The sequence below is a fragment of the Hippopotamus amphibius genome, chromosome 3 (assembly GCF_030028045.1).
Source record: "Hippopotamus amphibius kiboko isolate mHipAmp2 chromosome 3, mHipAmp2.hap2, whole genome shotgun sequence".
Lineage (NCBI taxonomy): Eukaryota > Metazoa > Chordata > Mammalia > Artiodactyla > Hippopotamidae > Hippopotamus > Hippopotamus amphibius.
Window position 1 is genome coordinate 72,680,091 of NC_080188.1, and position 26,446 is coordinate 72,706,536.

At 36.0% G+C, this 26,446-nt stretch overlaps 1 protein-coding gene across 2 annotated transcripts; it reads left to right on the forward strand.

Moving 5' to 3' along the window:
* The first annotated feature begins 1,046 nt into the window (after window positions 1-1,046).
* Window positions 1,047-26,170, forward strand: ELMOD2 (ELMO domain containing 2). Of its 2 annotated transcripts, none has more exons than XM_057728279.1 (9): window positions 1,047-1,164; window positions 2,291-2,439; window positions 4,344-4,372; window positions 9,972-10,069; window positions 11,986-12,115; window positions 14,553-14,686; window positions 18,213-18,281; window positions 19,014-19,147; window positions 22,579-26,170. In XM_057728279.1, exons 2-9 carry the CDS (start codon window positions 2,298-2,300, stop codon window positions 22,722-22,724), a joined length of 882 nt encoding a protein of 293 aa, XP_057584262.1. In that variant the 5' UTR covers window positions 1,047-1,164; window positions 2,291-2,297; the 3' UTR covers window positions 22,725-26,170. The 2 variants fall into 2 exon arrangements, with proteins under 2 accessions (XP_057584262.1, XP_057584261.1); XM_057728278.1 differs by lacking the exon at window positions 1,047-1,164 and adding an exon at window positions 1,185-1,699.
* The last annotated feature ends 276 nt before the right edge of the window (window positions 26,171-26,446 follow it).

The window sequence follows — 26,446 nt, forward strand, 5'->3', positions numbered from 1 at the left end:
GGAGTTGTGCATGAGTGGGTGGAAGTTACTTTCCAGTGCAAGTTGTCCTTTGTACTCATATTTTACTCTCCCCTTGGTCTTTCTCCTCCACGCATATTGCCCTTCTTGCTATTCCTCCACCTTATGAAGGAATCGGTATGCTCCCGATTCAAGGCCTTTGCACTTGCCATTCTAGTGTCCAGAATACTCTTCCTTCCTTACTTCATCCTGAACACTGATCAAATGTCACCTTAACACGGAGACTCCTCTGACTACAGTGTATGTAAAAACTCTGCCTCCCTTCCCTAATACCCCTTACTCTAGTACCACCTGACATACTAAATATCTGCATTTATTTAGTGTATGACTCCCTTTTGGAACAATGCTTGGTGCATAACAGCCAATCAACAGATACTTGAATTAATGAATACACTGTTTGAGGTTGGATTTTTTTAAAAATCATGTACATAAATTACTTTTTCAAGAAAAATCAACCAGTTAAGGAATAAACGGTCCATTAATTAACTATTAGATGTTTATCATTATAGGACAAAGTCTAAAATTCTTTACTCAACGTTCAGGGCTCTCCTTATCTGCCACGTAGTAGCCATGGGCAAGTCAGTCAACGTAAATTCCGTTTCCTCATCCATAAAGTGGGTCTATTACTAATTACTTCACAGAATTAAGATTAAGTGTAGGTGAAAGCATTTTTGTAACCGTGGCGCTATGAAAGTTACACAAGGCACATCGCTTCTGCCGTGCTTAGAATCTAGGGTAGTACATGGTTTCAACTTGCGCAAATGACCCTAAGTTTGAGGGGAGAAAAGTCTACACAGCCACTCTGCCAAAGACCGATCTTCCGCGCGGGGAGTGCCTCCAGGTAGCCGTTGCCAGGGCAACCGTCGGGCGTCCCTAGAATCCGAGCACGCGCGGCGGGGCACCTCCGCTTGACGTCCTTTCAGAGATAGCGATTGGTGAAGCTCGGGCCAATCGGAAAGGCCGGTGGGCGGGGCGAGGGGGCAGGCAGCGTCCCAGGAAGGCGTTCCCGCCGCCTCGCTGCCCGACTTCCGGGTCGCGGTGCTTGCAGGGAGCGCGCCTCGAGTAGCGTCGTTTCCGTTGCCGGCAGTTTGCAGTTGGGGAAACCGAGGCAGCTCCAGCTCCTCCTAGTTCTTCCGCTCCCGTGAGGTGGCTGCTGTTTCTTGTCCTCTTGCCCGGCGCTGCTTGGGTGCGACTGCGCTGACGGCGCGCGAGCCCCGCGGTGTCCTACGGAAAGTCCGCGGGGCGCCCGGGCCGGCGGGGCTTTGTCCGAGCCGTTCCCTCCCACTCGCCGGCAGGGCGCGAGCCGGGCTCGGTCAGGCTCCGGGAGGGGGGCTCGGCGTCGCAGCGGCTCCCCCAGGGCTGGGGAGCTCAGGCGCCGCGAGGCTGGCGTTCCCTCCGCTTGGCGGTTCGGCTTCTTTTGTCCTGAAGAGCGCGGCCCCGGTGGATTCATTTTAAAGTCACAGTTCAGCCCGTCTCTGATTGCACTGATTCTGCACTGAGCTGCGGGGATTTCGAATTTGATAATCCCTCGGGAGATGATGTATTTGTGGGAATGTTTAAGGCAGGAAGGAGATGAGCATTTTTTGTTTTGTTTTTAACTCCTGACTTGCATTTCCCCGACCCCGCTTCATTTAGGAGCTGAAGATTTTTGTTATGGCATAAAGATTCATTTTTATCGAAGGTGTAGTTTATAACCCTTCTTAGCATCTCTGCCCTTCACGTGTTGAATGGAAAATTAACAATTAGCCAGGGTGTGATCTACTCTGTGTTCAACTTGTGTAGTTCAATTTGTGAACCATATGTAGTGTTTTGATTTGCTGGGGTCACCTGACCGTGGGACAGATGTAACTGGGATTAACCACAGGGGTTAAGAAGACTTACTCCTTACACAAACAATTCTGAGATGTGCTATATTTGATTTAATTGTTGCTTAGCTGGGGTCCTTTTGTTCTTGAACTGTTGAGCCCTTTTCTCAAAGACTAAGTTAAATAGTGAACTGAGAGCTTGAATCTAAGTAGTTTGATTTTTACAGTTAATTGTTTAAAAACGATAAACTGACCATTTAACCAGCGTCATTTAATTAATCCAGTGGTATATATTACACCTGTCATTGGTTTCTTAGATGCCTCACCACTACGACAAAACAGACACAATGGAATAACAGTATATATATAAATATAATTTGGGATTTGACGAATTGGATAAACTAATTTTTTCTCTTTTTTTAAAATTCAATTTAAGGTCATTAAACCTGTCATATTTCCTTCTCCAGGAAAAAGATGTTTATTTCTTTGTGGGAGTTCTTCTATGGGCACTTTTTTCGATTTTGGATGAAATGGCTCTTACGACAGATGACTGGAAAATGTGAATTGCAGCGAATTTTTGATACATATGTAGGTGCACAAAGGACACACAGGATAGGTAATGTTTTTCCAATAAGGTTAATTAAAAACAAATAAAAGTTTAACTCTGAATGAATACTTTTCTCAGTACTGTTAGTGACAGATGTATTTGTGTATCATGATCAAGTCACTTAATCTCAGTTTTGTGATCTTTGAAATCTTGCTTTGAATCCTTCCAGCTCCAGTTTTAACTGATTTTGTAGAAAAAGAAACTGTTATTTAATTCTGCAAAGAATTACCTTCTCTGGCTCCTGAAATTCATCAGGGTTCATTAGATTATGGTTGCAACGTACTTTAGGGAAAAATCTCCAGGCTTCTATAGGTTCTTTGATATTTTCACTTAAGTGAAGGAGATCCATTTTTATATTCAGCATCCTTCAATCTTTTAATCTCTTATGCAGTTCATGAAAAAACAGTAATAGGTATCTAGTGATCCCTAAGAAAGATTATCAGACTCAGAATCTGTGCTGTCCTATACTGTAGCCAGTAGTCACGTGTGGCTGTTGAACACTTGAAATGTGATTAGTCTGAATTGAGATGTGCAGAGGTATAAAATATACACTGAATTTCAAAGGCTTTATATGAATGTAAAGGTATCTCATTAATAATTATTTATATTCGTTGTATGCTGAAATGATAACATTTTGGATCTGTTGGGTTAAAATATATTAACATTACTTTTATGTTTCTTTTATTCTAATACGGCTACTAGAAAATGTTAAGGTACATATGTGGTTCGCATTTGGGCTTGCATTATATTTCTGTTGAACAGTGCTGCTCTAGTACCTTCTAAAATTGATCAGCTTTCAATGATTAATTGAAAATATTGCTTTAAATTAGAACACAGATGAGTGAGAAATATGGTGGAGGTCATGTCTCTGGCCAGAGTTAGGCAGACCAGGGATGGGCTGCAGTTGATGTTCACTGTGTTAAATGGAAAATCATGACTTAACCAGAACGCCTTTTGTGTTGAACCAGTGTGCTTCAACTAAGAAATCCACCCCTGTAAGATTTGAGGAGTGGGTGTTGGTAGCCAAGACAACAGGGGAAGAATAGCAGATGTAAGGCGGGAGTGAGCCTCAGGGCAGCTGGATGATTGAAGTTTAATTACTTCCCTAGATTTTTCACAACTTTGTTGCTGACTTAAATTATTGCCTGCTCTTTTGACTTGCCCTTTTGACTGTTCTGAGAAGAGCAAAGTACCTCTTGATAAGAACTCTTAGCAATATCAGTTGGTGTTTTGTATTATGGGTGGAGGGAGAACATATTAAGGCTTTATTTTGCAGCAAGAACATTTTTCTTGAATTTTTCAAATTGCTGAGAAAAGGAGACAGTTTCCTATTTGCCAGAGAAATTTGTAAATAGACCACTAAAGAACATTCTTGTCATTCTTGAAGCAGAAAACAAGAATGGAAAACCTACTTTGCTGTTTGTCTGATTAGAGGATGGTTGTTCAAATAATCTGAAGTCTTCCTTTTTGCCCCTTGGTTGTTGTATGCTTTGTTTGCTAGCTCCTCAAATATACACGCTTACTTCATAAGGCTAATACATGAAGAAAAGGTAGTATAGAGCACTCTCACTGTATTCTTAAGATGAGTTTCTGGAACCCAAGCTATACTGAGGCAGCTGTGGATGAATTTGCAGCAGTTAGAAGACACTTGGGAGTCTGCACAGAAACAGATGATTCTGGGGAAGTTAGGTTGGTCTTACCTCTTTGGCTCTGGTATGTTGTATTGGGTTGAGAATTTTAGAATCAGACTGTAAGGATAAAATTTTTAAATGTTTGCTATGTTATTCATGTAGAAAAATTGTATCTTCTAGAACTATTAAAGTAATTTATTACTGGCTTGATATTTATACTATTTGTTTATGGAGTAATTCACAAACAGCATTTAAGTAATAATCTTTTTTTTTTTTTTCCAGAAAATTCCTTGACATACTCCAAGAATAAGGTAGGATGATAATTCTAGGAAATTATTCTTGGAAATTCTATCAAGGTGATAATTTTGGAAACTTAACTTGGAGATACTTTTTCTTTAAAAGAATGCCTCAATTTTAGAATTAATTATTTTTAATGTCCTAGTGGAAGAGTCTTTGCTGTAAAGAGTACTGAGTGAAATTTTACCACCTTAGAAGTAATATTCTATTTTTTAAAACCTTTTTTTTTCTGTGTGTGTGTGTGCGCACCCGCGTGCACTACTCATGCACAAAAAAGGTATTTGAATAATTTTTTCTGTTCTGAGGTTTTGCTTGTTTATTTTACCTCAAAACTTGATAGCTTTTGGAAAAACGGGATCTTAGGGGGAAAACCTTCTCATAGACTGTGTCTTTGAGATAGATTTGGAGAGTTAAAGAAAATCCTGGGCCATGCACCTTTTGATCCAAAATAAATCATACCTTATGCTGTTTATTAGCTGCTGCTATGTAACAAACTTACAAAATCTCAGGGGCATAGATTTATTACATAAATGCCTTATAAATAAATGCATTAGTTATTTCTTGTTCTTGTGTCTGTGGACCAACTGGAGAGGCTCTTCAAGCTGGTGCCAAGTTCAGGTCTGTTCTAGTTGTCTCATTCTGGGACCCAGGTTAAAAAGGTACCTGGGAAATGTTCTTCTCACAGTGAATCATTGAAGGTCCAACCACACAGGCATATTTTAAGTTTTCTTGTGTCATGTCCATTATTATCCCTAAAGTAAGTTACATAGCCAAGCCCAAGCCAAGGAGTGGAAAAATAGTTATGCCCACCAAGAGGCCATGTTAGGCATGTGGGTATATAATTCAGTACATGGGAATGAAAAATGAGGACCAATAATTCAGTCTACCACGTACTTCCCTATAGTATTTTGCAATTTTTTTAGTATTTTGCAATATATGTAGATTATTTGGTGTGGCAAAATTAGAATATGGAACAGGTACACCATTATTTGAAACCCCATGGTATATCACAGCCAGAATTAAACAACAACAAAAGGAATGGAGTAGAAAATAATTGGAAAACATTGGTCATAGTAAGGTTAAATATTGTTTCATGGGGATTTAGTTTTAGTTACCTATGTGTGTGTGCATCTATATCTATTTGAGATATCCGTATGTATGTTTGTATTCGGTCATGATGTACAATGTGGGTCAAGAATATAGGGTCAAAAATTGTTGATTTGCTACTGTCTAGTGATACTGATACAAGTTACTGATTCATGCCAGAAAGAAAACTGTTGAATATTGCAAGCATGTCTGTTAAGTTCTGGAGAATGAACTATAAAATATGTGCTTTACTGATTTAGTTAGTCTTTTATTTATAAATGATCAATATAAGAGTAACTCATATACATGAATGAATATTGGGGAGGGGGAAAGAGTCTAGTGTCCTGCCCCTTTGTCCAGAATCTTATAGAGTGATTAATATTCTTTTTTTTTTAAAAGAGACTGTAGGGATCTAGAAAGTTAACAAGTTGCTGGTTCTAAAATTTGTTTATACCTATCCACCCATATAGTTCCATTAATTGAAACTTAGGATGCAATTTCACCAAGTAACAATATCATAAACTGTAGATGAACCTCTGGAGAGGTTCTCGAACTGGGCACTCAGTTTCACATCTATCTGTGTAACCATCATTACCAAAATTGATTGTAACGACATTTTTGGTCATAGAATTTACTGATGGGGTTTTATGTGTGGTAAAATTACACCAAACTTAAGTGGGACCGTACATAAGGTACTTTTTAAGAACTCTAGTGCCTTGGTCAAATCCTTGAGCAAAGGTTTGAGTGATTGCCATATAGTCAACATTCTACCAGGGTCTTTGGGATATTAAAAAAAAAAAAAAAGACCAAAATCTAATGTAATTAAAAACAGGCATTTAGAGCTGGAAGGGGTAAATGTGGGCTGCAGTGCTTGGAGGCTTTAAGATAGTGGTGACAAGCTAAAGAAAATAAAATGTTCATCGTCTCTTATCTCATTTACTGGCCATTAAAGTTCACTTGAAAAGTAAACATTAAAATTGTATTCTTATGATTTTATTATTTAAAAATATAAATTGTGAATTGTGTTTTGGAGGGCATACTAAAAAGGAATAGTCAACAAATGGGTAGTTAAATACCTACTGAATTAAATCACAGGAGCTTTGTTTTCTTGAAGTTTTAAATCTAAGGTAAGCTTGTCAATAAGCTAATGAAGTTTCATCAGTTTAAACATGCAATTTATGGTGTGTATTGCATCTCATTTGTGTATTTCATTTACTTTGTAGAGTAAAATTGAATTTTGATTTTATGATATTTCTATTAACATGCTCTACTTTTTTATTCCTATGAAAAAAGTCTGAGTTGAGATTCTGATTGTATCACTTCCTGGTTGTTTGATTTTGTGCAGGTTACTCATTTTCTCATTGCAAAAGGAGATATTAATATCCACATGATTGTTATAGGATTAGAGATATTGTAATGAAAGCAGTCTAAGAGAATGCCCAGTACCTGATAGGTATCACTAATGTTACTAGTAATATTACCACTAGGAAGTCCCTACTAGCATTATTGATAAAAAGATATTGTTGTGGAACACAATATCTTTCTGTATGTTAAGAACAAACCTTTGGAAAACAAAGAAAAAGAACAATTTCACTTACAGTAGCATCCAGAAATATAAAAAAATTCAGGGATAAATTTAATGAAAGCTATGGAAGACTTCCGCATTACAACTCCTTTTCCTGAGAAAACTTAAAATGGAAAGATATACTGTATTCATCAATTGGAAAGAGTCAATATTGTTAAGATGCTAATCCCCAAACTGTCCTATGGATTTGATGCAATTCCAATCAAAATCCCAGCAAGCTATTTTTGAAGGGAGTGGCAAGCTCCTTTGAAGTTTATACAGAATTTTAAGAAACCTCATATAGCCCAAATAATCTTCTAAAAGAACAAAGTTAGAGGATTTACAGTGACTTCAAAACTTTCTAGGCAGATAGATAAATATAACAGATGAGAGAACAGAAATAGACCATACATAATTTTTAACAAGAATGCTAAAGCAATTCAGTGAGGACAGGAAAGTATTGGAAAACCAGTAAATAATGCTGGAACAACTGGATATCCAGATTGGGGGTGGGGGTGAAAAGGCTCCTATCTCCGTCTACATGTGAAAATTAACTTGATATGGACTTTAGACCTATTGTTAAACTAAAACTTTAAGGCTTCTCAAAGAAAGCATAGGAGAATATATATCTTCCACCATGGGTTAAGCAAAAATTCCTTTCAGAGAAGACACAGCATTACCATTTAAATAAAAAATAGAAGAATTAGATTTTATCAAAATAAAAACTATTTATCAAAGACGACTTTCAGAAATTAATTGGCAAGACAGAGAAAATATTTGCAGCATATATATCTGATTAGAGACATATCTAGCAAAGAACCTTTAGAACTCAGTAATAAGACAGCACAATTTTTAAAAGGGCAAGAGCCTCGAGTAGTCACTTCACAAAGAAGAAAATGTTATTCATAATAGTCTAAAATTGGAAACAATGAAAATATCCATCACCAGGAGGATGTAAAAGCAAATTGATGTGTATTCATACAATGGAATACTACTCAGCAATTGGAAGGAACAAATTATTGATGAAAGCAAGAATGTGGTTGAATCCTAGAAACATTATGTTGAGCAAAAGAAGCCAGACACAGAAGAGTACGTACTTTATGATTCCATTTATGTGCACACCACGAAGTTATGGTGATAGAAAGCAGAACAGTGGGTGCTTGTTGAGGGGGAGAGGGGAATTGATTGGGAAGGGCGTGAGGGAGCTTTCTTTGGTGATGGAAATGTTCTGTATTTTGATAGGGATGTGGATTATTTGGGTATATGCATTTGTCAAAACTGATCAAACTGAATATGTAACATCCATTCCTTTCATTGTATTTAAATTAACCTCAGTGAAAGAAAAGTAGTGGAATAGTGTATACAGGCAAAAGTATTTGCTGAGAGATTAGACATGGTTTTTAGTCTGAACGCTGTCTCTATGTAAGTTTTGGGCAAGTTCATTTAATTGGTTATTCAATCATAATGTAAGAATAAATAAGAGAGACAGAGTCTGCTGAGCAGTAAACAAATATGGTGTAGTAAGTGCTCTTTAACTGAGGTATGAGCATCAGGGGGTACCTAACTCCAGGGCTGAGGAAGACTTCACAGAGGAGGGGATGTTTGACTGGGTTTTTCATGTCTTAGGAGTTTATAATATATGGAAAATGTTTCTGCCCATGGTGAAGGTAACCCTTTTCTAGTGCCGGTCTTCAAGCTTCAAGACATTTCCAGTAGCCATATTATCCCAGGGTTTGATCAACTAGACCTTGTTGACCATACCTGTATCCCACTGATTTGTTAGTCTTTGATCATTTTCCTTCTCACTTTTGCTTTGGAGAGTTTCTTTGTTTTTTTCTTTCCTTCATATCCTAACTTTCCTTCCTTCCTTCATTCCTCCCTTCCTTCCTTACTTTAAAATAATTTTATGCATTGCTGTACGTGACTTTTACTGAAACATTTACCTTTCTTAAGGTTTTCATCTGTTAAATATCTCTGTTCAATAATTACTTGTCAGTTCTCTCTTCTATACAGGATATGAAAAAAAATGAGTTAAATACAAGCTCTGTCCTCAGAGAATTTTCCACTTAACATATAAGAATTACTATAGAAAGTGATACAAGTCGTAGAAAGGTGACAGGTAAATTATGGGGATTCCAAGAGAGGGGAGGTTACTTCCAATTGAATAGAATCAGGGAAAGCTTCCTGGATCTGAGCTTCCTGTATGTGAGCTAGCTTAAAAATGCAAAGAATTGATATGTCTAGAGATTGGGAAAAGGAGCATTCCAGAAGGAAGGTCCAGGTTATGCACAAGCATAACTCCAGGTATGATTAGACTATTTTGTCTGGAGTATAAGGAATATCAGATGGAATTTTGATAGTAGTTTAAAGAGGGATGAGAATTCAAGAGACCTTTTAAGAGTAAAGAAGGCCTGAACTTGCTTATTTCTTGAAAGGAAGGATCCGGTGGACATTTATAGGACATATTATTTAAGAAATCTGTTTTATACGCATAGAAAAAAACTGGAAGGATATATGCTTATCTGTTACCAGTGGCCATCTCTGGTGGTAGGGTTGACAAGATTATTTGACTTTCTGTCTTTTTGCTCTTCTGTGTTTAAAATTTCAGTTTTTTTTTTACTTCTGCATTAAAAGTTTTGTGCATATATTTTTATTATGTAATTTTAGAATTTTATAAAAACTATCTGCTTGATAAGCATACTATGGTGGGAGCTTATTTGCTAAGAACTGATTGGCTAAGAGCCTCTTGATTCTCAGTTAAGGGAGACTTCATTTGATACATCACTCTGCTTCTATTTTATGTATGGATGACTTTAGCCTAACTGAAAATTTGAAACAAATTTGGTTTCATTTGGTTTTGCATTTTAACACATGCTTTATCAAGTTGACTAAATACCTCAAAACTTGCTATTCTTTTTCAGCTCTAGGGATTTTTCTCATTCAACTTTGTTTCATACAAATAGGTCTTACAGAAAGCGACCCTTGTTGTTCAGAGTGAAGTGGACAAATGTGTAGAAGATATAATGAAGGAAAAGAATATTAACCCTGAGAAGGATGCCAGGTAAGTGTTTTTACAGTATTCTCCTTTATCATGTTCTTACATCCTGTGAGGTTGGAGATCACACACAGTTATGAGGTGTTAGAGCTGAAGACTTTGTGGTGATCATCTAATTTAGTCCTTTCACTTCGCTAGATGAGAAAGTGAGGTTCAGAGAGGTGAGTGATAGAAGCAGGACTAAAACCTGTATCTCTGGGTTCCCAGTCCAGTACTGTTGCCAGTTCATCATCTGCCTTCTCTAAGGTAACTTACCATTACTTTCCCAAACTTAAATAATGACTCCTGTGTCCTTTTTGTCCTTCAGAATTCAATTCCTCTGTCCTCCTCCAGGAAGGTCCTCTATCATACATTTAATCCATTGTACTGTAGTCATTGATTCGCTCTTGTTCTTCTCCAAATAAATTCTGAGTTCCATAAAAGGAGCTGACTTATTACATTTTTGTGTTCCCAGCACAAATATATTGAGATAGTAAATATTTAGCGATCCTTTCTTCATTTGGTATTTTCTGTGTAAATATTGAAGAGGGAGTAATTTATTTGGGCTGAAACAGGGAAGGGTACAGGAGAAAACTATGACGATAATTCCACAGAAGAGGTGATGTTTGAGCTGGACGTTGTTGAATGGGTAAGGGAGGACATTCCCTGCAGAAGAACAGTGCTAACAGGACACAGAGTCCTTGAGTATCTGGGAATGATAGGGAGTTCCTCTGTAGCCAGAGCATTGAATAGGCGCAGAGCAAAGGTTGGAGAAGTGAGTGGAGTGCGAGATCGGAGATACATTGCAAGGAGTCTTATATGCCACACTGAGAGATTTAGTTGTTGTCCTCTGATTCTTTTTTTTTTTTTTTAAGCAAACAAGCTGCATTATCAGATATGTGTTTTATGAAGATGGAGGGTAAATTTGAGGATGTAGGAGGCTGGAAGAAGGAATGTAGACAGACCAGTTAGGAAACTGAATCATTCAAGCAAGAGATGATGAAGCCATAAATAGACCAGGGTAAATGGATATATATGATGAGGGCTTTGAGGGACATTTCAGAGCTAGAAAGATAAGGGCTCAGGGACCTTTTCATGTGTTGGTGGTGGAAGAAGGTCAGAACTTGGAGCATTCTAGCTTGGGGAAGTAGTGCCTAGTGGTTCCAGTAATAGTCTTAGAGACGGAGTAGAGAAAGAGCATGCTTCTTCAGGGAAGGTAAGCTGCTGTGTTTGGGAGAACTGGGAGAACCTTTCATGGAGCTGTGTGTTGTTATATCCTTGGAAAATTAGGTCTGCTGGTAATATCTGGCAATAAAGATTTGGGAATGTGTGAGATTGCCCGGAGAAAACATGAAAAGAAGTGAACAAATCAAGGATTTGCAAAGTTTGCAGTTTGTAAAGTTTGCCTTTCCTACCTGTCTTGCCCCTTTTCTGGGCCCTGTTCTCTCACAGCCTGCACGATACTTTGTATAATGTTTGTGTTTACAGAAGCTTTTTTTTTTTTTTGGCTGTGTTGAGTCTTAGTTGCTGCCTGCAGGCTTTCTCTAGCTGAGGCCAGTTGGGCTACTCTTCATTGCAGTGAGCAGGCTGCTCAGTGTGGTGGCTTCTCTTGTTGCAGAGCACAGGCTCTAGGCACGCAGGCTTCAGTAGCTGCGGGCACATGGGCTCAGTAGCTATGGCGCATAGGCTTAGTTGCTCCGCGGTGTGTGGGAGCTTCCCGGACCAGGGCTGGAACCTGTGTCCCCTGCATTGGCAGGCGGGTTCTTAACCATTGCACCACCAGGGAAGTCCCTACAGAGGCTCTTGATGCTTATTGTACTAAACTGAAAGTTAGGGACTGCTTTCTAAATAGACATAGGAACCACAAGCTGTGGAAGGCATTACTCTATTGTGATAAGAAGGTATGATTTTTTTTTTTAAATAATAACTTTTATCATTTTCAGTTTTAAAATCTGCATGAAGGCATGCTTACTACAGATATCTGGTTATAAACAGCTCTATTTGGATGTAGAAAGTGTGAGAAAAAAGCCATATGATTCTGATAACCTGCAACATGAAAAGCTGCTCCTGAAGGTAAGTTTTTGGTGTTCTGTGTTCGGAGTTACACTGGAAAATAAATCAGGCTTGAGCTTAAGGTCTGTGTGCAAAGTCCAGAGGCTTGCACAGCCATCTGATTTCTTTGCCTCTCAGATAAATTTATTATATTGGTGAAAGATTACTAGTTAACTGTTTTTATAATTTTCTGATAAGCGTCAATAAAATATATTCAGATTTCATTTCAATGCTTTTAATTCTGAAATAAATTATAAACTTATAGAAGGGAGATCTTTTCAGCTGAGAAGTATGAGTCCACAAGCTTCAGATTTTTTTCTCTCTACTTTTTATATAAATCCACACATAAATTTTCATTTTTTCATTTTTCTCGAATTATGAACACGGATGTCCCTTTTCAGATTACTGTGTCAGATCTTTTGGGATTTATGAAACATGCCAAATATTACCACAATAGGTTTAAAAATTAAGAGAGTAAAGAAATTCACTGAAAGTAAAGAACCTTCCTCTTTCTTATTTCTGTGGTAGAAGTGCATAAGGCCAGTGAGAGGACGAAAGTAGGGGATATTAGACCGGGAGTAAGCTTTCTAGTTCACCTGATCTAGTGCCTTTATTTTAGGGATGAAGTTAGTTCTAAGGCCTAGAGGAGATGAAGTCATTTGCTTTAGAAAGGTAAATTCTGAAATAGAGCTGAGTCAACTGCCCGTCCACCTCACCTGTTCTAATTAGGTTCTTAAATGGTTAAAGTTAAGCAAAGTAGCCCGCGGCACATGGTGTTAGGAGTTTGTTATAAACTGAAAGTGCTGTACAAAGAAACATTGAGAGAATCTAAGTAACAGTAAGTTTAAAACAAGTTTAAAAACAACAAAACCTTTTCCTTGTTTTCAGGAGGAGTATAAATATGCCCTTCACCTAATTTTAAAAATAAAATTTGATTTTGTCAATGAGGATAAGAAAACTACTCAGAGGGCTGTTGCTGCGGATTGAATGTTTCTGTTTCAGTTGTCAGCATCATGCCTGGCACTCACTGAGGCCTGACCGCTCTTTATAGCCTCCTCGTCATCATTATTCCCTTCACTTCAGACCCTCTCTGCACAACACCTTCCCTTTAGAGAAGGGCTAAGACCCAAGTCCTAGCATTTGAGTCAAGGCAGTTTTCATCTTGGTGATTCATCATGAAACTCATTTAGAGGTGAAGAGCCAGTTGCCGGCCGTGAATCACCCAGCCTCAAAATACTCAGCCGCCTCTCTGGGTAAGGGGCTAAGGAGAGCCATGTTTCTTTCAGTACAGTCCAAGGGCCACCTTGACTAAAGTTAACCAGTGTTTAATATTTGGAATCCAAAGTTCCACCTTTGCCTACGACATCAGAATCTTCAGGGGTGGAGCCCCGAAAGTTGATATTTACACGTACTAAATTTTGAGTAGCAGTGGTCTTACCTTGTCTCTCACCACATCACTGAGGCCTCATCCTTGGCATAATTAAACCTTTGCTGAGCTCATGGAGAGGTGCTGAGAGGAGCAGGTGTATGTGTAAGTAATGAGCGAAGGGACCAGATAAAACCCAGTCTAATGACTGGAGTAGCTTCAGGGCCAGAGTCCTGACCCTGTCTTACAGTAAGGTCACAAAATCTTCACATTTCATTCTAGGTAACAGGATACTCCTTTCATTAGGAGTCCTTTACTCAACAATGCCTGAAATGGTAATGAAATGGAAAAAAAAATGCAAGTATTTCTGTTTTGCAAATTTTCACAAGCTTTCTTATCAACTTTTGTAAGTCTATTTTGTCTGACTTGTGGTGTCGAATCTAGAAAATGACTGATTACAATTTTTAAACTTTATTTTGCACTAATTAGTTTGTTGCTATCTAATATTTGATAGCTGTTCTTAAAGCCTCAATCTTAAGGAATATATTTACTTACAACCAAGTCATATTTTTTCTTTTAAAACTATGAAAATTTGTAAAATAATGATCATATAGGTTTTAATACTATCAGTGTTATTTCTCCATGATCCCCTCCCTATCTCAGACGTATTTTCCTTCTGATTAGGGACTAATCACCCGCCGTTACAGTAGAGCCTACTTAAAAATATAGTGTGTTTGAGGCAAGGGCCAGGTGCCTAGTACTGTATTCTCAAGGAAGCAGTTTACCAATTCTAGTATATATGTATTACTTAATAAGTAAAGACATTTTATTGTTTTAGATTTCTGTGTACGTTACATTTTCAAAATCCACTGTTCTTTATATCAGTCTGTTAAATTGGAATAAGTATGCTACGTATTTTAGGCTAATTGAAAAGTTCTCTGAATATAGTCTTTGTCGAGCCTATGATTTGTTTTACAAATGTTGTTTATCTGAAAGCATTTCACTTACCAGTATATCAGCTATAAAAAGGAAAATGTCTTGGTAAATTAAGAGCATCACTATTATTTGTAATATGAAAGCATGTTTGTACAGCTTTGGAATCTTCTAATGCCCACGAAAAAGTTGAAAGCTAGAATCTCCAAGCAGTGGGCTGACATTGGTTTCCAGGGTGATGATCCCAAAACAGACTTCAGAGGCATGGGCATACTTGGATTAATCAATCTTGTGTAAGTGAAAATAAACTTTCTTTAATTTCTCTAAATGAAATTACATGTAATTTCTAATCTTGTTAAATTTTAATAAGAATTGGTCTAGTTTTATACTGTCTCTGAATTTTAATAGCTGCTGTGCTAAAGGTATTTACTAATGTGCTGGCAGCAGTATGAATACACTGGCCATATCCTGTGTGTATGTGATTTCTTTACTTACCAGTACTTTCCTCTTTCTTTCTCTTCCTGACTGCCTTTCTGATACCTTTTAAGGAATTATTGTGTGTCCTCTTTTCTTACTTTTTTTTGTCCTCTTGCCTCTTCTCTCTTGGTTCTCTGATTTCATTTTGAGAGATATAACCAGCTAAGATGATAATAAAGCCTCTTCACACATTCTTTGCCATCTGTGATAAGTGATCTAAATCCCTGACTTTTCAGAGCCTATATGAACTCTATCTTGTTTTTTTTCTTTACTATTTATGCTTGGGCACATATATGAAATCTCTAAATATGTAACTAAAATCAGAATTGATAGCCAAAACTATTTTAGAAAGTAAACTAGAAGATTAATATGGATATGAATATGCAAATGAAGATATTCTGGTGTTTGGGTCTATCCTTGAATTGTAATTTATAGACTATAAAATGCCTAGAATGGGAACACTAACCGTTAACAAAGTTTGGATAATTGTTACTGTGAAAAAATTAGTCCCGAAACTGAGCTAATTTATGTTAATGTTGAGAAAAAATATCTAGGTCAGTATGGATAAAGCTATTTGGGGGGAAAACAGAAGATACAGTAGGGCTTCAATATCTACAATTTTTTCCAGTTGCAAAAGTATTTAATTTTCTGTAATACTTATATTGTATGAGTATGAAAGTTTTCTATACATTTACTTTTCAGAGATAAAACACAGTAGCCTGAATAATAATAAGTACAAAAAATGAGATTGCCAGTTTTCCACTTTGATAAACAGAAACTTCCATTTGAACTACCCTGGTGGTGCAGTGGTTAAGAATCCGCCTGCCAGTGCAGGGGACATGGATTCAATCCTTGGTCGGGGAAGATTCCCGCATGCTGCAGAGCAACTAAGCCCATGTGGCACAACTGCTGAGCCTGTGCATCACAACTGCTGAAGCCTGCACCCCCAAGGGCCCACGAGCCACAACTACTCAGCCCCTGTGCTACAACTACTGAACCCCACATGCCTAGAGCCCATGCTCTGCAATAAGAGAAGTTACCGCAATGAGAAGCCTGTACACCACAACAAAGAGTAGCCCCCCACTCACCATGGCTAGAGAAAGCCCGTGCACAGCAATGAAGACCCAATGCCACCAAAAAAATAAATAAAAATTTAAAAGAAAGAGAGAGGAAGGAAGGAAGGAAGGAGGGAGGGAAGGAAGAAAAGAAACTTCCATTTGGAATTTGAATAGAATAAATGCAGTTTGTTTTCACTTGGAAAAATTATAAAATATTTTAAAATTCATTATTGTTCAGAACACATGGATCTTTTGTTTTTAGCCTTTAAAGACCATCTTTTTTCTTGGTACTTGTAAAGTGCACAGATAATTGAAACTCAGTTAGATATACATACTTCTGATGTTTCCTTTCTTAACTTTTGCTGAGTAACTTTGCTTTTGATTTGTTTCCTTAGAAATGAAGATTTTTCAGCTTTTGCCAGGAGATAATTTAGGTTAAAATTTAAATAATTTAATAGGATTTGATTCAGTACTGTGGTAAGGAGTTCTGATAGACCTTTAAAAGAGTTGCAGATATTTTTACTCCATTTAGAGCTAGTATATACTAATTTGAAAAATGACCAAGATTCAGATATATTTATTATTTGATTACCATTGATGTGCCAGAGATGGTTGAAAACATAAAATTAGCTCTGATTTCTCTATAATAATGTTTGTTGTCCTGTGTATGGAGCCATGACTCTTCAGGATCAAAATAAAGATACAGTCAAGAAGCAGGCAAGCTGTTCAAATACCCTTATGTAATGGATTTTTAAAATTTCTTGGCCTTTGTCCTCAAATCTCTTGAAATATTTTGTTGCTTTGAAGGACAGCTGATAGTTTGATAGATAACGATGCCTTACATAAATGAATGCTTAGGCAGATATAAAATAAAAAGGATTATTTTACAGAAAATGAAGAGGGACTGAAAAAATCTGAATAAATGAGGAAATAGAAGCAGAAAAGTAAAATATACAAGCTAAGTCCAAAAATGTATGTAGGAAGGGAGAGAAGGCAAGAAGGAAGAAAGGAGAAGGAAGGAATGAAAGAAGGGAAGTCAGTCAGTGCATATTGTTGTAAGGATTAGGTCTCCTTATTGCATAGACACTTATTTTCCTTAGATACTGTTTAGATAGGGGTTTCCTAGGTAAGTTTAGCAAGGGAATTAAAAGTTTCTCTGTGTTACAGATTGAATATTTTAAAAGTAGTTTGGTTATTGAAATACTAATATTATACTGAATTGTACTGAGTATCATGCCAAAAAAAAAAAAAAAAAGTGAAATATAGTCTACTCAGGGCATTTTAGAGCCAGCTTCCAGATAAAGTAGAAAATTAGAACATGTAAAGAAAGCATTGTGCTAAAACAGGACTTTTTTCTGTTTGGGGATTTACAGATCCCTTTGAGAATCAAATGAAAGTTTTGTATATTCTCTCTGCAGAAAAGGTACACTCAGAAAATGTATCAATAATTTAAAGTGATTCATGGATCCCCTTTCATTCTTGAATGATCATTCATTCATGAACTTATAAGTTAACAATCTCTGTTTAAATGGGTTGAAAATTAGAGCCCGTGAAGAAAAATGGAAGTCTGTAGTATTAATCTACAGAAGGAAAAATAGAGAGGGACATTTGGTTAGAAATTTCTATGCTTTATGAACATTTCAATGACTGTGCCTTCTAAAATTTAAATAAACCATGGAAATCCATAAGAGACTGCATTAGTACAAGCCAACAGGATGTATGAACCTTTATATGTTTCTCTGTTGTACCTGCTAATACTTCTGTTTTATGGCCAGTATTTTAGTTACACCACTGATCAAGGAGGGTTTTTTTTGTTTTTTGGGTTTTTTTTTAGTGAAAAAGGAAGGCTGTTGACTTCCTTCTGATTGCATTGACAATGGCATTAAGCAATACAGACTTAAGTTGCAACAGAAGGAATGAGCTCAGGTGAAAGGTGTCCCGACAGGTACACAGTGACTGCTTTATAGAAAATTTAGAACAGGCAAATAAACAGAACTCTAAATTTTCTTTTAAGATAGATAAAAAGTTTCTTGTGTAGGTCATTTATTTGTTAGAATACTTCAAAGTCTAGCGAAGGGCCTGTGTCCTGTACTAGATAGGCTTGAAAGCTCAGAATTAAAGTTTTGATTCAGAAGCATCTTGGAGTCACTGAAGTGATTTGAGATGGAGATTGGGATGCTTTTGGCAGTAGGACTTGTCACTTGGACAGTAGCTTTTAAAATTGCTTCTGGATATCTTCAATTTGAATGACGTTAATTTCATTATTTTTGTTAAACTTTTTCAGGTATTTCAGTGAAAATTATACCAATGAAGCTCATCAGATTCTTTCCCGTTCAAATCATCCAAAATTAGGGTAAGCTGGACATATTAAACTGTAAGGTGTTGAATTGAAAGTATTTCCAGGTATTTTTAAAAATAAGATTATCCTAGTTAATAAGAACTTTATAAAGAATTTTGCATGATATATCAGTTTATGGCTAAATGTGATCATAAACCAATTTTGTATGTAATTCAATATATTTTTGTCACAGATATAGTTTAAGATGGAGGTAAGGATCTTATAAAAATTTTCTGAGAAATAGATTTGAAAATAGGAATAGGAAATGGCTTTGAAATGGGAATAAGAAAATGAGAAATAGCTTTGAAACTTGTGAAGTGAAATGCAAATTGACATCATATTATTAGTTTTATCATTATTTTTATATTCCAATGATACCTATCTTTGAAAAAGCATTATAACGCTATTACATCGTAAAAATAAATATCCTGATAATGGAGGAGAAAATGGCAGTTACCCAGTATACTTTAGAAATTAGTGAGGATGTATGTAGTACTCTTTAATTTTTTTTTACACGATTTTGGTTTTAGATATTCATGTGACCAGAGCTTTGTTTTCGTATCTTAGATTATATCCAGACAATCAGCAGCCTCTAAAGAACAAAAATTAATATGCAGAAATTATTGTGAAATCAATACTGTGTTAGAAATAGATCAAAGTAACTTTTAACTAATTCCTTGCATAATTTAAAATTTACTTTATGAACTATTTGGCTAGCTGGGATAACTGGTAATGTTTCTGACATAGGTATTCTTATGCAATAGTTGGAATCAATCTTACAGAGATGGCTTATAGTTTGCTGAAGAGTGAAGCTTTGAAGTTTCACCTCTACAACTTTGTTCCTGGTATACCAACAATGGAACATTTTCACCAGTTTTATTGTGAGTATTGAAATAAGTTAAAAGTGAATATTTCTAAGAGAATTTTTAAATCCATAGGAAAGTATTATATATAATATAATACCTCTATCAAATATATAACTTATACTTGTCATTTTACTATTTAGGATCTTTGAAAAATAGGAAAATTATGTAAGATGGATATCTAAGAGTATTTTGTACTTCAATTTATATATTTTCTGATTTAAAAAATTCAGTGAGGCAATTTTTTGACATGTATGCAAATTTAGGATTTATGCAGTTTTTCTGTAGACGTTCATTTTCCAGCCAACTATAAAATGAATTCTTCTTCTTGTATACTGGTTAATGAGTGCTGTTGAGTCAAGGACAGATCATTTTGTTACTCTTGTAAGGAAATTTAAAGGAAGTTTCACACACACACATCCCTTATTTCAAAGCCATGTTTTCTTGTGTTAGGTTGGGGGTATTTAATAACTGTTCCTAAAGCAGTCATATCACCAAGGTTCCATTAATGTTTATTGTGATAATAGTTGAACCCCAAAGGTTTAATTGAATGAACTCATCTTCCAAAGATATTGCTCAGAAGCAAAGAATTCAACTCCAGCTTGGTTTCATACTCTAATCTTTCTTGATCTTTTTGTGTCTTTAGATAAGACATGGGAAATAGGATAGAGGAAACTACTTAGATAATAAGTGTCCAAATCATAACTTCTTCAACTCCATTCTTGAAGGAGTCATCCAGGTCTCTTTTTCCCACAGCTTCCCTTGCCTTTACTTAATTCCTAATTCCAGGTTTGTCTGCTTTCTAAATTTCTCTTGCGCTTGTCTACTTTTTCCTATCCCATTGTAAGCACACGACATCAGGCCTTTGTTACTAGGTTACTGTAATAGCCTTTTCCCTAGTCTTTCAGTGATGACCCTCTTCCACATCTCCACATTGAAGGTATAGTTATTTAAAATGAAATTCTAGTCATTTTCTTTCATCTTGTTTCTGGAGAACTGTTTTTCCCCCCACTCGTCTTGTTTGATTTCCTCTCCTAAATCTCTCAATTGACTTTGAGCATAATGCCTAAACTTCTGGGTCTTTGCTAACTGCCTCAAGATATTTGTTTTCTGTATGAAATACGGGCTTGTGTAATGGTGCCCATTGAACATAAAACAAATATAAAGAGAAACAACCAACCGCCCCCCACCATTAAGCATTTTACCATATTTAAATAAACGCAGGAGGAGTGACAGGTAGGAAGGCAATATAAAATGACCTCCTCCACTATTGTTTTCCCCTGTAGAGGGATAACTGGAGTATCTTTGGATACTGTTGCTTCTAGTGCCCTCAACACCAGCATCTCGTTTGGCTCCTAACTAGGAAGACCATCAAAGTAATATGTGAGGTGGAAAAGTCATTACAAGACCTTCTCAGTTGTGTTGTTTCTATCAGTCAGATCCATAAGAGCTGTGAATCATCCAGAAAACAGTGAAGCTTATGTTTTTCAAATTTCTTGAAACATTTAAAGCCAACACACACACATACACATCCGTCTTTTACGCAGAAGTTTCCCCCTCAAAGTTGACTTTCATACCCTTTACCAATAAAGTTTCATCTCTTAATTAAGGTTCTTCTTTTCTTAGAAGGGACATATTCTAACTAGAAAATAATTTCAAACTTTATCTTTTGAACATACATACCTTTTTTTTTTTCTTTATTGGGGGACTGGGCCCAATTCATTTGCACAGATCAGTTCCAAGGTAGTATTTTCTACCTAAAAGTAAGAACGATGTAAAGAGATTAGCTTTCACATTTTTTATTTCCCTGTGATCTGTGTCCGTCTCCCCTTTCCCCCTTGTCCCTCCTGCTGTTTTGTTGTTGATGTCCGTGGGCAAGGCTGGAAGCAGTGAGTGATAATTTCTTAGCTCCATTGTCACCCTTTGTACATCTAACACGTAAGAACATAGTCACTGTCATCCTGGAAAGTCACTGACGATTGTTTGCTGTTCCAAAAAATAACTCCTCAAATTTATAACAAAAAAGTTATGACTAGTAACGACTTTATTGAAGTATAATTTATATACCATAAAATTCACCTATTTTAAGTGTACAATTCAGTGAGTTTTAGTAAATTTATACTGAGTTGTACAACCATCACCATAATCCAGTTGTAGAACATTTTTATCACCACAATACTAGTTTACAATTAATCCCTGTTCCTGTGGTTCTCCTATTTTTAGTCCCTGTGGGAAAACCTCAAGTGCCCCTGTAGCTTTGGTTAGGGGCAGTAAAAGCATACAGGGAATTGTAAGTTTAGAAGTTTTGTATGGTATTTCTGTTGAGTCTGGTGTTTTAAAGTTCTTGAGTCAAAAGGCAGTAAAGGTGCTTTATGGAAACAACTCTTTTCCATCACTTCCTGTCAAGCATTAGGAGTCTTATTCCATGTATGGCCCTACCAGCATCCTAAAATTTTGGTATCATCTCTTGTAGTTTCCTCATGTCTCATTAAATCGACTTAACCATACAGTCTCAGTTTTTTGAGTCAGTCTTTTTCTGACACCAGTTTACATCGTAACAGCTTCACTCTGAAGCAAGAAATTTCTAGTATTTTACTCTTGAGCAGTTTGTTCTAGACTGTATAGTCATTTGACTAGGTAATGCAAAGCAGTTTAAAGGAATGGTAAATAGCTAAAACCTGATAGCCAGTAATACTAAAACAAGTTGTATTCTATAAAATGTAGTTGGATGTCTGACTTTTCATACTACCTAGAACAGTCATCTGATTGCACATTCCTATCAGGATATTGGTGGTGGGGTGTGGGAGAACACAGACTCAATTTATATATGGGTGAATAATTTCTGTAGATGTACTATTGTGCTAATGTATACATAAAATGCATTTTGGGTTTTGTTTTTTGTTTGTTTGTTGGCTGCATTGGATCTTTGTTGCTATGTGCGGGCTTTCTCTAGTTGAGGAGAGAGGGGGCTACTCTTCGTGTGATGCAAAGGTTTCTCAGTGTGGTGGCTTCCCTTGTTGTGGAGCTTTGGCTCTAGGCATGTGGGCTTCAGTAGTTGCAGAACATGGGCTCGGTAGTTGTGGCTCGCAGGCTCTGGAGTGCAGGCTCGGTAGTCGTGGCACACAGGCTTAGTTGCTCTGCGACATGTGGAATCTTCCCAGACCAGGGATCGAACCCGTGTCTCCATCATTGGCAGGTGAATTCTTAACCACTGTGCAACCAGGGAAGTCCCACAAAATACATTTTGAATGAAAGAAAGATTTAAAGTATTAGTTAAAAATAATTACAAGATTACCATTCTCAGCTTGTCTTTTGGGAACAGGAAGCAGATGTTCTGATCATTGAATCTTAATGTGGAATTTAAAGGATGGTTATATACTTTTAAAATGAGATAGTTGGGTGTGATTTCACTATTGAGCACTACATTTATGTTTTTTTTTTAACTGCAGGTTATCTTGTGTATGAATTTGACAAGTTTTGGTTTGAAGAAAAGCCGGAAAGTATTATGTATTTCAACGTATACAGAGAGAAGTTTCATGAAAAGATTAAAGGACTTTTACTGGATTGTAATGTATCACTTACCTTAAAAATATGAATCATCCGTAGCATCTTCTATTTCTACCACATTTTGCACACGCAACAGAATTTATATGTTGTAATAAAAATTTCTGATCAGTTACACTCCTTATATATAATTTCCTACAAAAATGTTTCAGAAATTCTATTTAAGAGAGCTAGTGGACAATCAGTGTATGTTTACACTTGTTTATACACTGTCCTCCAAAGGTACCTTATCCTTCCAAAGATCCCCTCTGTAGAGTCACGTGAACTACAGTCTGGAACTTGGGACTTAACCCACTTAATGTAAAAGTACAAATCAGGTATTTTTATTAAACTAATTGATTAAAATGTGTAAAAATCAGTTTTCATGTTTATGTATTGTAGCTATCAAGTCGGTATCTTTTCAAAGCTCTGTTTAGATTTTTTGTTTTTTAGTCTGGAAATGACTGTTTTTTTAATTTGCCTTATTTTATTTGTAGGTTAATTAACAGAATAGTTCTTCATGGTTTTCTTTAGTTGCATCTCAATCACACATCATAATGTTGCCTCATGGGAGCAATAGGAGCATATAGATGAGTCAGAGAAGACAGAGAATTATGGCCTTCTTTTTGGTTTCTCTGATTATTTCATGTAATAGATAATGAGAGAATGACAGTATTAGTGATTAGCTTTTTTGTTTTTAAATACCACAGTTTGAAATATCACAGTGGAATTTTAAAGCTTAAAGACATTTTCCCATCTTCAGTTTTTGCTTTTTATCAGTTAAAGAGAAGAACTTTCAGTTAGTGCTTGGTATGAGGGCCTTTTATGAAGCTTCTCTACTGGTGTATGTTTATGAAAAGAGATGGGTTTGCTAAGAAAATCTTGAACATACTCAAAGAACAGGTGCTACTTCAATAAAGCTGTCTTTGAGCTTTAACAAGAGAAAAAGCTTTTAAATATCTCAGTTAAACATCGTTGGTTTATCTTCCTTACTGTTAAGTCTTGCTTCTCTTTGCTTTGACTCCACAGTGTTTCTGGATAATGATGTTTGGACTTTGTGGGTATTCTTTGAGTTAACAGTCTGTGGATTCTAAAGTAGCCTGAGGATGGTGACTGTGCATTTTGTATCGCTTTATTCTCCGAAAATCTCAGGAGAACAGCAAGTGCTGTTAAGGATTATATAGTGATGAGATTCTAACAGGAACGATTTCTTCTTTGTGTGTTTTAGACATTTGTACTCATAGCAAAACTAAAAGAGTTTAAAGGTAGGTTCATCTGATTGCCAAATTCTCCTTAAATCCTATAGAAAACAGCCTATTAAACACATAATTTATCTAAAACATGATAGCTAGCATACCTTTAAAGTGGTATATATCAGGTGTTTAAGGACTGGCTTTTATGTGATATAGCAAGACCTGAAACTTTCAAGTATTTGTTTATGTCTGTTGACAAAGCTCTCTCTTTAAACTTGCCAAAGAGGAGAGTGGTAAAAAATGTCCAATTGGAAAATAACAGATGCAGTGTTGTATAGCACATATATTAAAAGTGCATGCATTAAAATTCTTTTCTCAACAAGATAAAACTTTGAAATTGGGCTCATTTTGTTATAATAGTGGCAGTTTAGGTTTTCAGTATTATAGGAATTTTAAAACTGGTCTCTTGTATGAGACTACTCAACCATGGGACTATCTTAACTTCTTTAAATGTTTTCTATGCTTTATCATCCAGCCAGAGTTCACGAGATAAGGATCAGGTACCATTAAAGTTCATTTTATCAAGGTGTTTACCATTACATGGAAAGCAATTGTTAGTCTTTTAGTTTTCATTTAGAAAATACTTACCTTTATATTTTAATCTTTTAACAGATGAGGTCTCAAACTGATTTAAACCTTTGTCAGTATGCTTAATAAAAGAATGATTCAAGTATGGAAAAGGAAACTTTTCAAGTAATTAAGTTTTCCTTTTCTAGGGGAAAAAAAAAACTTTAATAATGTTTTTAAAATATCATTAGAAATTTTTTTCAATAATATATTATTTAAATCCACCTCTGTTTGTATAATACATTGTTGTTTTTGCTTAAAATAATCCGTAACCATTTCAGATAATTCTATAATAAATTGGTCTAAATGCCACCAACAGATTCTGAGATTTGATAGTTTGAAAGCCAAGCTAAGTGTCACCAGTTGTAAATTAGAATGTAACATGAGCCTTCAACTTTTGTGTGATAGTGACATACATGAAAAGAAAAATACGGTAATTGTGTCTGCCTTCCTACTCTTCTTTGCTTTCAACATATGTATGTTAGAATTTTAGGTAGGAAAATCCATATTTAGAATCTTACCTGTTTCTATAATAATAAAATACCAAAGTAGTGATAGAATTGAAGTAGCAGGAAAATTGTTTGTTTTAGAATCAAAAAAGTGAATCAGTGTTGAAATGAATTTTTGTCCGTGCCAGTTTGAAGAGTGAACCAGTGACAAGAATAGTCTAAAAATATAATTACAATGGTTGCAGTTAAATATGTTCTGAAAGACAATCCTTAAAGAATTGAGAGAAATCAGGGGATATCAGTGAACCCAGACCAACCCCTCTTTATATATAAATATGATGATATAGTTAGATATAAAAATCAGTGTCTTACTGGCACCATTTACAATTTAGCAAACAATCTTTTTCTTAAAAATGCCCATCCTAATTTTTTTCTATTTCAAGAGCTACTTGGATTTGTATGTATTTTTCTATGTAAAAATATATGTACTCTTCATTTTTATCCCAGTGATCATAATTGTTTATGTGCTGTTTCTCCCCTTTGCATTCAGTGAAATAGAACTTGGTCAAAGATTTGCTCAAAGGAGAAGCATTACATGAGTGTGAAAGTGGAGTGCACACTGCCAGAGCAGAAAAGATTACATGTTATCTTGGCACAGAAAAGAAGAAATTTGGCTTGAAGGGCAATAATGTTTATTTTCCTTCTTGAATTAATGATTGGGGACCAGCAGCTATTTTCTCAGGATAAATGGTCCACCCAACTTCTGGGGAGGCTTAATTTCCATTTCATATTTATGAACCTCTCCACACAGCAGTTTTTTTAATGAAGATTAATGGAATTGGTAAAAATCTGAGAAAAATCATGAGTGAGGTGTTTTTTGGTTTGTTTGTTTTGTTTTTTTCTGGCTTCAGCTTTGGATAAGAAAAATGTTAAAAGTAGTACAGGTAAGACCCAACTACTACTTTACTGTTGTAGAGCAAAACTATGTTTCTGTTAAACAAAGTATTCAAAAAATATTTAAGCAGTAGCTTTCCCTGGAGGAAAGAGTGCTGGTTGGCAACTTAAAGAAATAGATTTTTGTCTACTTTGGATAAAGCAGGTAACTTCTTATGTAAAAGCAATAGTTGAAATGCGATGTCATTTTGTTTGGAATGTTGTGAGCAAATAAAAACATTTTGAAGTTGTTATAAGCCTTTCTGTTAATACTTCTGCTCTCTTCCCATCTTCCTCATCCCTTATTTAAGTCATTTATGTTCATGAAATAGAACTTTTCTTACTTAATCCTTTAATCATGTTCCTTTGGAATAAATCAGAATATACAGAAATTTGTGTGTGTGTGTGACTTTAACTCATCCACTAATTACCTATTTAAGATGTTATTGGATAAGAACAGTTGGTTAACTGAGGCCAGAAAAAAAGCTGCCATCTTCACCACATCCCCCCCCCCCATTCTTAGAAAGGATAGGAATAATTTATACTGTAGTGTAATATGTTTTTCTTAACTT

Excerpts from the sequence above, each read along its gene's own strand:
- ELMOD2 (XM_057728279.1), top strand. The coding sequence starts at position 2,298 with ATGTTTATTTCTTTGTGGGAGTTCTTCTATGGGCACTTTTTTCGATTT. Across the intron at positions 14,687-18,212 it reads CTTGGATTAATCAATCTTGT|GTATTTCAGTGAAAATTATA; the intron begins GTAAGTGAAAAT and ends AAACTTTTTCAG. Across the intron at positions 18,282-19,013 it reads TCAAATCATCCAAAATTAGG|GTATTCTTATGCAATAGTTG; the intron begins GTAAGCTGGACA and ends TTTCTGACATAG.